Source organism: Malurus melanocephalus, unplaced genomic scaffold (assembly GCF_030028575.1).
Source record: "Malurus melanocephalus ecotype Western Australia unplaced genomic scaffold, MMel_1.1 scaffold_107, whole genome shotgun sequence".
Classification (NCBI taxonomy): Eukaryota; Metazoa; Chordata; class Aves; order Passeriformes; family Maluridae; genus Malurus; species Malurus melanocephalus.
The window spans coordinates 2,057,987-2,068,821 of record NW_026623339.1 but is presented as its reverse complement, the minus strand read 5'-3'; the positions used below and the strand labels follow the sequence as shown (position 1 = coordinate 2,068,821).

Here is a 10,835-nt window from a genome sequence, read left to right as displayed (position 1 = left end):
GAGGGTGCCTGGACCTGTCTGAGGCAGCTCTTCGGTGTCTCTGCAGGGAGCAGCCCTGAAGTAYCTCCCCTCCATCCTCGAGGACGTGTTTGGGATCTTTGACTCCTCCGCGCTGGGGTAAGGTCCCTGTCCCCCTGCCACCCCTATGTCACACTCAGCACATGCCACAGTCACTCTGTCCCCACACCCAGCACCAGGGGGATCTGGGAATCACCTCCTGATCCCCTTCCCAGGGCAAAAATGGGAGAGTTCTGCTCAGTTTTAGCAGCTGCCTGTGCTCGGGMAGGGGCTGAGCCTGGGAACCCCCAGCTGGGTTCATTTTGGGAATTCAGGCGGGCTTTGTGGTGGGCAGGGCTGCCCTATGGGACCACCTTGCCCCACATATCTCTGCCCCACTGAGGGGCTCCCCCATCCTGGATCTCCTGTGTTAATCCCTCTCCTGCTGGCAGGGCCGTGCTGCGGGATTTTGTGGGGAACCTGCTGCCCCAGCGGCTGCTGAAGCAGAAGCTGCAGTCCCTGACTCACATCGCCAGCAGCAAAGCCTTCCAGTCCCACGGTGAGAGGGGACAGGGTGGGTCCTGGTGGCACTGCCCTCGCTGAGCTCACCTGGGGGCTGTGGGACACGATGGGGACGAGTCCCTGGGGTGCAGGGATGTCTCCTCTGCCTGATTCCCGGGGTGATCCCACAGAGGGGGACAATTCCCTCATCCCTGCGCCCCTTGAACCCCCCAGAGTGCCGGGAGCTGGTGCTGGAGGCGGCCCTGCCCATCCTGCAGAASCTGATCCGGGCGGGTGAGGAGGAGGATGCCTGCATGGAGCTGCTCAGCAGCATCCTGGAGGTGCTCTACCAGGCCCAGAAGGTAAATCGGGWATCCTCGGGGCAGTGACCTGACCAAACCCCTCCGAGTGGGGTTAARCACCAATTCCTGGCCAGGAAATGGTTGGGGTTCACTGTAGTCACCCAAGGAATGGTGGGTGCCACAATCTCAGCAAAAACATGCCCAGGATGGGGCAAAAACCCAATGGTTTCCACCTCAGCGAGTTTCTGGTGGGTTCCCCTCCATCCACGTGAACAGGGAAGGGTCTTCCAATTTCAGGGATGACACTGCAGAGCTGGGAGGGAGGTGAGGGCAGGGAGGAAGGCAGCTAGTCTGATTGACTGCCAGCCCCTGGGCAGTGTTGGACTCCAAAATGAACAATGATGACCCCAAAAATGAGTCAGAGACGTGGTGGGCACCCACCTGCTCAACTGTGGCCTGTCTGGGGTGGGCTGGGGTCACTCCTGGGGGTCTCAGCCCTGTTTCTGGTGGTTGCAGAGAGCAGAGAAACTGCAAGGACAGCACAAGGACCGTGGGGATGTGGAGCTGGTGAGTGTCCATGCATCAACACAATGTTTTGGGAAAGCACAGAGCTTTGTGCTGTGGCCTTTCAGGACCTTTCCTCTGTTCCTGCCCTTCCTGGCTGCTCTGGGGTCCCTTCTGAGGGCTCTTGGGATGTCCAGGTGTTGCACTGTGACAGCTGAGATGGACACTGTGCCCTGGGAGGGCAAGGTGGYTCTTWWATCCCCACAACTCCAGAAAATCCAKGAACCAGAYCAGGAAATTGTGGTGAAATGTCTCATTTTGGGCTTAACTTTGAAACCTGAAATAGCCTGTGTGGAGAGCATGGTGGGACACTCTCAGGGGTRGATTCTGCTCTTGTTTCAACCCCACGTGAGTTGAACCCACCTTTGCCTGCCCAGTGCCAGTGCAGCTGTCCCCATTGTCCCCATTGTCCCCATCGTCCCCATCATCCCCAGCCATCCTCAGCTGTCCCATTGTCCCCAGCCAGGTGGCCACTTTGCCAGGGAGGTGTGCAGGGCTGAACTGTGCAGAGATTCCAAATTTTTGCCGGAGCACATTGCCTTGCTCTCACTCCAGCTCCGGATCAGGCTCTGTTTGTGTCTCACCACCCCGATGGCACCAGCCATGGTGCCACCCCACAGCTGGGACATGCCCTGGCAACCTCTTACCTTGCAGGCACAGGTGAAGAAGCACATCCAGGTGATCCTGGAGCAGCTGCTACACACGGTCAATCGCAGGGTGATCGTTCTGGACCGGGAGAACCCGCTGAGGGTGAGTCCCACCGCACCGCGGCCGCGCCGTTTCCCTTTGGGACACACGGGAGAGGCTCGGGGTGTCACTGGTTTGGGGCTCTGGGTGTGAGTGACCGGCTCTGCTCCTCACTGGCCTTGCTGCCAGGACCCAGCAGGATGGGGCAGGACGCCAGGGTGTGCCCAGTGGGGTGCAGGGGGAATTAGGGCCATCCTGGGAGCAGGGCTGGAGGAGTGGGCAACAGGCAGAGGTGCGGGAAAGGCTGTTTTGGAAGCAATGAAGGGTTTGGGCTGCATTCTCTGGAAAACAAGCAACTGGACCGAGTGAACCGTCACGATTTTACACGGTGGAACATGCGTGAGGAGCACGCTGGACACACGGGAAGGGAGGCGGGTCAGAGCTCGGCATGGAACAGCGATGGGAGGGGACAGAGCCGGAGGACAGGGGCTTTGATGAGGACGTGGTGACAGAGCCAGGAGCCGCCCCGTGTCATGGGGAGGGCGATCAGCCGGCTCGGTGTGCGTTCCGGAAGGCCGGAGCAGGGAATGGCCGTGCTGCACCTGCCGGGCCGTGTGCCGTGCCCGGGGAGGCGTGGGCAGCTCCGCCGCCGGGGCTGTGCCGAGCTCKCAGCACCGGGCTGTGATTCAGCCCTGACTCACGCAGGAGATGCGTGCGGGGTCGCAYCGGGCTCCAGCCCGCTGTTCGCCCTCATTGCCAGCTCTGACTCAGGGCCCGGGGCAGCCGAAAGCGCCGGGCAGCGATGGGGGCGAGGGGGGTGAGGGTGGTGCGGCTTTGCCCGCGGCCGCAGGGAGCGATTCTTTGTCCGCCGCGCTCGCCAGCGGCTCCGCGAGTGCCGTCTGACAGCTCTCCCAGCCCCGGCCGTGCTTCCCTGCCCTCAGCCGGGGGTCCCAGACCCTCTGCCCAGGCTGTCCCAGCTGCKGGGAAGGGCTGAGGGACAGGAACGYGYCCGTCCATCCGCCCCGTTGCTGCGGGGCAAGAAGGGAGCTGTGCCCYTGGGCCACTGTCCCGGCTGCACCCCCGAGTACCAGGGGTGTTCCTGGCACACGGGATGGGCTTTAACACCGAGTGAATCTCCTGCTTTGGGGTGCTGGGGTGTGGGTACCGATTGCCTGCGCTCCCCTCCCCGCTGTGGCTGCTGCAGCCGTTTGCCGTGGCCAGGGGGTGGCCGATGCTTTTGGGGGAGGCTGGAGGATGTCTCCCCTTCCCGGGATCGGTGGCCCTGCTGGGAGAGCCGTGGCTGCTCCCACCACCGGCACTCCTCAGGGTGTGCTCAGACACCCACGGCTGCTCTGCGACCCCCACCGCTGCCGAGTTTTCCCTCTCGTGGCAGCCCCACRCAGGCTGAAATATTTGAGCTGCTCGTTCAGTGCATTTTCCCCACCCACAAGACCCCCTGCCCAGCCCGCCCTTCCACCCGGGGGTTTTGGGGACAGGTCTCTTTCCATCCCAGGGCCCCACAGAGACCATTTTCCAGTGGAAATGTTCGGTATTCCCAGTTAACCTGCGTGAAGCAATGGGGGGCGAGCAGCTCCCGCTATGGGGTGCAGGGATGGGCACTGATTTGAGCCTGGGGTGGGCTCAGGGAGGTGCCCCAACACCCTCAGGGAACCCCGAGCAGAGGRGAATCCAGGGCAAGAGCCGCTGCCCCCTCCTCATTGTCATCCTCCTCCAGAACAGAAGCGCACAGGCGGGAGAGGATGTAACAAAAATAGCGTCTCCGTGGAATTTATTGAATTCTCCTTAAATACAGCCGCTGCTCCCCTCGCCGTTTCCACACCCGAGCTCCCCGCGTTGAACGGAATGGTTAAAAATAGAAAAGCTGGTGCTACCCAAACCCTACCGTGGGAGGGAGGGAGGGAGGAGAGGTGGGCATGGGGGTCAGTGCTGGGACGGTGCCCCCGCGCTCCGGGCTCGCCGCGGTCACAGGAACCAGAAGCATTTGCGCCGGGATTTCTTCACGTCCAGCTTTGCCGGCAGCCTCGACACCGGCGACGGCTCCTGCCCGGGTGGCGAGGCGGTCCCCGCCGCCCCCAGAGCCACCCCCGCCGCCCCCAGCGCCGTCGGGGGGGAGCTCTGCCCCGCGTCGCCTTCGATGTGGCTCAGCACCCGCTGGAAGCGACCTTCCTGCTGCCGGAAATCGTGCTCCACGCTGCGACACGCGGGGACCGTGTCAGGGGGTGCCATGGCATCCTCTTGTCACAGCCCCCCCGCCTGCCACAGCCCCTGGCACCCCAAACACCGCCCTGGGGGAGTTCAGTGTCCCCAACAGAGCCCCCAGGGAGCTCAGTGTCCCTAGCACAGCCGTTGGGGAGCTCAGTGTCCCCAAACACCACCCTGGAGGAGTTCAGTGTTCCCAAACACCACCCCCAGGAAGTTCAGTGTCCCCAACACCGCCCTGGGGGAACTCAGTGTCCCCAAACACCACCCTGGAGGAGTTCAGTGTCCCCAAACACTGCCTCCAGGAAGTTCAGTGTCCCCAACACCGCCCTGGAGGAGTCCAGTGTCTCCAACACCGCCCTGGGGGAACTCAGTGTCCCTAGCACAGCCCTTGGGGAGCTCAGATTCCCAAACACTGCCCCGGGGAGCTCAGTGTCACCAAAAAGCCCCCAGGGAGTTCAGTGTCCCCAAACACAGCCCCCAGGGAGTTCAGTGTCCCCAAACACCGCCCCGGGGAGCTCAGTGTCACCAAAAAGCCCCCAAGGAGTTCAGTGTCCCCAAACATCACCCCCAGGGAGTTCAGTGTCCCCAACACACCCTCAGGGGAGCTCAGATTCCCAAACCAGCCCCCAGGGAGCTCCGCTGCACTCCCAGAGTGGCACAGGGACATGGCCAGACTTCCCGGGGTGAGGGGACATCATGCCTTTCTGGGGGACAGAGCAGTATCAGCCTGACCTGCTGGCAGGGTTTTTTTTGGGGTGGATCCTTCTGCTTCATCCTCGGTACCCAGCCCCACTGGCAATGCCATGGCTTTGTACACAGCCAGCCAGGAGCTGGACACTGGCCCGGCTGTGGTGAGGGGGTGAGCCGGGGGTCTGTGGGACCCCCATGAGCAATGAGCCCCCTGCAGAAGGGTTGTGTGTCCCCATGGCTGAGGACAGCTGCAGCATCGGAAAATGCGAGAGCACGCACGGCTCTGCTGCTGCCCATCACAGCTGGCAGGCAGGAATTAGGGTGCCCTGATCGGGGTAGGTGAGGGGGACCGTGCCCCCCACCACAGCCCTCAGGTTCCCTGTCAGTGCTGGAGCCCTCAGTGTCCCCACAGGTCCAGGTCCTTGCAGCTCATGCTGTCCCCACAGCCCGCTGTGTCCCTGCAATCCCTGCTGTCCCCACAGCCCGCTGTGTCCCTACAATCCCTGCTGTCCCCACAGCTCGCTGTGTCCCTGCAATGTCGGGTGTCCCCGCAGTCCCTGCAGTCCCTGGTGTCCCCATAACCAGTAGTGCCTCTCCAACCTTCGGTGTCCCCGCAGCCCCCACTGTCTCTCCACTCTCTGGTGTCCCTATGGTCCCTGCTGTCCCTGGTGTTCCCACAGCTTCCAGTGTCTCTCCAGCCCCTGGTATCTCTGCAAACCCCAGTGTCTCTCACCCTCTGGTGTCCCTGTGGTCCCTGCTGTGCCTGTTGTCCCCCATAACTCCCAGTGCCTCTCCACCCTCTGGTATCCCCACGATCCCTGCTGTCCCTGATGTCCCCGCAGCCCCCAGTGCCTCTCCACCCTCCGGTGTCCCTGTGGTCCCTACTGTCTCTGGTGTCCCCGCAGCCCGCAGTGCCTCTCCAGCCTCCAGTGTCCCCACAGTCCGCAGTGCCTCTCCACCCTCTGGTGTCCCCACGGTCCCCACAGTCCCTGATGTCCCTGCAAACCCCAGTGCCTTTCCACCCTCTTGTGTCCCCACAGTCCCTGCTGTCCCTGTGGTCCCCACAGCCCCCAGTGCCTCTCCAGCCTCTGGTGTCTCTGCAGCCCCCAGTGCCTCTCCACCCTCCGGTGTCCCTGTGGTCCCTGGTGTCCCCGCAGCCCCCAGTGCCTCTCCAGGCTCCGCTGTCCCCGCAGCACCCCGAGGTGCGGGCTGGCTGCTGGCAGCCACGTGCCGCGATGTTCCCTCGCCCGGAAAAGCCGTCAATCTCCTCACACCAGCCACGTCCCATCGGATCAGCGAGGTGCCGCGGCGTGTGCCCGSCGAGGCGCACGTGGCGCGGCCACCCCGCACACGGGGAGCCCCCCGGCGCGCTGACACCTCCTGTCACCTCCTGTCACCTCCCCTCGCGGGGACGAGGAGCGTCCCAGCCGTTTCTAGCGGAGAGGACGAGGGGTGCAGGCTGCAATGGGGGGCGTGGGGAGGGACCTCGGGTCCCCAGCAGTGACACGGGGAATGGTGGCACCGCCGTGAGGGTCAGGGCTGGTGCGCTGTCCCAAGATGGGACACGGGCAAGCGGGTCTGATCCCCTCCACGGGCCATCCCCGGGTGTGCTGCTCCTTCTCCCTCACCCCGTGTCCCACCAGAGCCTCTCCTSATCCCATGRGSAGCASTGAAAGCCACAGCGCGTCCCCAGCGGGAGCCTGGCTGTGCTGGGGAGCCACCTCCCCCAGATGTGACATCTGTGCCGCTGCCRTGCCGCGTGGAGACAGCCTCGTCAGGCCAAATTAGCCTGAAGTGCCCCACGAGCTGCGGCGGGGGAGTGTGGAGCGAGCGTGTGGGGAGCAGGAGCGCCAGGCAGCACCACCCTGAGCACAGGGACACGAGGGACACGAGGGACACGAGGGGGCCCAGCCTGAGGGGCCCTGAGAAGGGGACACAGTGCTCAGAGAGCACGGCAGGGCAGTGGCACACGGTGATCACAGAGCACGGCTCGGGACTGGCTCACCACATGCCAGTGCTAACAGCATCAGCCTAATTAACAGCAAAATGGGAACACACCTGGCCAAACACCTGCACTGCAGAGGGGATGGCCAGAGGGACAGAAGGACACCCAGGGGTGCCTGGAAGGGCAAAAAGCTGAAGTGAAACCCCAACCCTCCTAATTCCCCCAGAGATGGTGCTGGGAGTCCGTGAGATGCCTTTCCCCGGGATCTGAGGAGAGAGTGTGGCAGAGGAAGGGGTTTCCAGCCTTGGCTCAAAGCCAGCGCCGGGAAGCAGAGCCCTGTGTTCCCAAACCACAGCGAGGGGCAGGAACCCATCTGCAGCATCTGTGCGGAGCTGGCACGGGGACAACAGGATGCAGCCTGGAACTGGAGCGAGCCCACGCAGCAGCCGCCAGCGAGGCTTCCCCGATAGATTGCCATTCCGGGAGATAAATGCTCTGCCGTGGTGCCAGAGCAGCCCCCTTCCAGCTGCTGCWCCTCCATGGAGATCACCCGGGCTGCTCCCGGCAGAGAGGAAGGGACAGATTGGGGCCAAGGGACAGCCCGGACAGCCTGGAGTGGTCTGTGTGTGGGGCTCCCCAGCATGGGGACAGGAGGAGCCACCCCAATTCCTGCTTTACAGCCGGTGGAGGAGTCTGGGAGTGCAGGGGAGCGGGAACAGTGGGATGCAGGGTCAGGGCTGGCCCTCACCTGTAGATGATGCAGGCACARTCCCGGCAGGTCCCGCAGTTGGCGATGTCCTGCCCGGTCCGGTACGAGTGTCGCCTGTGACAGAGACGTGCCGTGAGCTCAGAGACCTGGCCTGGCTGTGCCCGTGTCCCCTGCTGCTCCCAACCCCTCTGTGCTCCCACCCCAGCAGCCAGGAGCAAGGACTGTCCTTCCTGAATCCCAGCTCCTTTCCTCCCTGGGATCCACACCCTCTCCTCCCTGCATTCTCAGTCCTTCTCCTCCGGAATCCCAGCTCCTTTCCTCCCTGGGATCCATCTCCTCTTCTCCCCTGATCCCAGGCTCTTTCCTCTCTGGGATCCCAACCCCGCTCCTTCCATGAGATCCCAATTAATGCCAGGCCAGGTGTCTCTCTGCTGGGCAGATTTCTCTGATGGGAGCCAACCAGAGCTGGGCACAGTGGCATCCCCAAGCCCTTCCCGCTGTGTCCCCCTCCCATCCCCATCCCAATCCCCATCCCAATCCCCATCCCAAGGCTCCCCAAGCCCGCAGCCCCACACATCTCCCCACAAATGGTGCCATGGAGGAAGCACAAAGCACACGGCAGTGCCCTGGCACAGCAGCACCCTGGCAGATGGGCACAGAGAGATGCTCCAGACTAATCTCCAGCCTACGCCAGACTCGGAATTTATCTCTTTTTGATGCTTTTGTACCAGAGCATCTTCCTCCTCCTCCGGGAAGGTGCACAGGGCTTGGATTAAGCTGACGCCTGCCCAGGCTCAGCTCATGTTGCTTCATCCTCCTTCCTCCCCACATCTCTCTGCTGCTGGTGCCAGACCCCAGCCCTGAGACACCTCAATCCCAAGGGCTGCACTGGGGTCCTCCCACACCCCAGCTCCCTGCTGGCCCCTGGCTCCTTCTGCTCTATCAGAAAGAGGCCCTGTAAAATGCTGTTGGTCCCTTTAGGACCCCATCTCCATGTCTCCATTCAGGGCTGTGGATTTTTGCAGGGACAGTTGAGAGAACACCCCCCTGCCCCACACAGGCGTCACATTTCCCTGTGAAAATCTTCCTCCTGTCACTCGACCTTGACCACGGTTGTTCTSAGCCCTCAGAAACTGGGTCTGTTAATGCACCAAATTACACATTGCAATGGGGATTTATTCTGCCACTACCTGAATTAGATCATGAGGCCTTTTATATATATATATGTGGTACGTATATGTGTGTGTGCCTGCGGCTCTGGTGTACACGAGCCCCCCTCTGCTGGGAGAGCTCATCCTGGGATAGTCTTTCATGTTTTTACAGCTATAAATCTTTGTGGGATGTTGCTGGTGGTCGGTGCCAGGATGTGTCAGGGCTGCTGGCCCCGCTCTGGTGTGCAGTGGGCACCTGGGATCTGACCTGTGGCAAACGAGGCCGCGCTGTTCCGCAGCATAAAGACACCAGGATAAGGTTTTATGTGATTTCCTATCCCTGGAAATCCAGGGTGTGACTCTGGCCATCTTGTTTGCTTMTTTGACTGTAGCAGGATATGGAGCTGAGGTGTTAATTGGTGTCCCCGGGGATCTCTCCCCACTGACAAATCACCAGGGGTGGCACCGGGACAATGTTCCCTGCTCTCCACTCACAGCCAACAGCACCCGATTTAACGAATGAATCACAGCAATTTTGGCCATCAGGAACRATCCCCAGAGGTTTCACACGAGGCACCTCTTGGGAGGTTGGCCGCCCTCGTGTGAGATGAGTTTGGAGCATTTCAGCTTAAGGCTGTGATGGGCTGACCTAGAACACCTTGTTCCATTTGGCAAATCTGCCCAGGAAGCCAAGGAATGCTGGCCCAGGGGACACCCTGCCCCTCGGAGCAGGATGGGGGTGCTGGGCACCTCCCCGGGATGCAGACACATCCATCATGGGGGCATCAGCCACTGGGTTTGTGCCAAAGGTACCTCCATGGATGGGGTGGGCTGGATGGGGCAGGCACGTGGTGCCTGGCTGTGCCAGCTGTTGGGATGTGACATCCCAGATCCTTTCTCCCGGTGACCGATGGACAAATCGGCCACACCAGGGCTGGGTGGGGGASCAGCACCCCCTTATCCCTCAGACCTGCACCCCCTGGGCATGAGGAAGGCACAGTGGGCATGTGCAGAACCTCGCACCAACACATGGAGCCACATGCACATGGACAGCGGCTCTTGAGTTTCTCAGAGGGAAACACATCCGGGAGCAGCAGCACCCTGATCTCCAGCAGGGTCCCCTGTCCCCCATCCCCAGCCCCTCAGGGACATCATCCCTGCACCCCCCACTCTGTCCCCGCCTGCTCACCCGTCCCGCTGCGCCTCCTTCTTCTCCAGGTCCTGGATGACRTCCAGCAGCACCCGGATGGTTTGTTGGCTGGTCTCCAGCACCCCTTCCAGGGACTGCAGCTGGGAATGCAGGTCCCCCTGCTCCCCGGGCCCCCGGGGGCCCTCTCCCTGAGATGTCCGGGCGTCCTCGTCCCTCGCTGGTGGTCCCACCGGCGCCTTGGCCACCACCACCAGCTGCAGAAGGTCCTGGACGTGGTGCAGCGCCTCCGGCTGCTCAGCGGCGAGGCAGGGCTGTCCGTGCCGGGGGGCGTCCGGTGTCCACCCAGCCGCTTGTGGCCCCACGCTGGGGCCCTGCGGGGCCGTGGCCAGCGGCTCCCTGGGCCCCTCGGGCCCTGCCCAGCCGTGCCCGGGCTCGGCAGCACGGAGCCGGCTGCAGGTGCCGAGGGCAGCTGGTGTTTTCTCCGGCGTGGCAGCCGCGGCCGAGCCGTGCCAGCCCGGTGCCGGCGGGCCGGGGGCCGGCGAGGCGCAGCAGGGYCGCCCCCAGAGCGCGGCGCAGAGCTGGTGCTGGGGTGCTGGGGGGTCCCGCGGAGGGGTGCCCTGAGGTGGCTGGCGGAGGCTGTGGGTGTCCGTGGCGGGGACGGGCTGCCGGCGGTGCGGCGAGGGCTGGTACGGGGGAGCCGGGCGACAGCAGGGCAGGGTCCGCTCCGAGTCGCTCCGGCCGAGCCCCCGCTGCTCGGCGGGCGGCCGGGGCTGGCCGCAGGGCACGGAGGCCGGGCGCGGAGTGACCCCGTGGCCGCCCCGGGGGCTCCCGCGGAGCTGGGCGCAGGCTGGGGGCGGCGGGCAGGGCTCGGGGGCGCAGCTCTGCGCCGGAGGGGCGCAGCGGGCAGCGGGGCAGC

The 10,835-nt window shown here is 63.5% G+C and overlaps 1 protein-coding gene across 1 annotated transcript in view; it reads left to right on the top strand.

Moving 5' to 3' along the window:
* Window positions 1–10,835, top strand: part of LOC130575445 (dedicator of cytokinesis protein 2-like) — a 46,064-nt gene that overhangs the window by 15,655 nt on the left and 19,574 nt on the right. Inside the window, exons 23-27 of the mRNA XM_057369339.1 lie at window positions 47–117; window positions 450–556; window positions 733–860; window positions 1,317–1,367; window positions 2,019–2,114. Of these exons, the coding sequence (XP_057225322.1) occupies window positions 47–117; window positions 450–556; window positions 733–860; window positions 1,317–1,367; window positions 2,019–2,114 (453 nt within the window). The remainder of the gene's footprint in view (window positions 1–46; window positions 118–449; window positions 557–732; window positions 861–1,316; window positions 1,368–2,018; window positions 2,115–10,835) is intronic.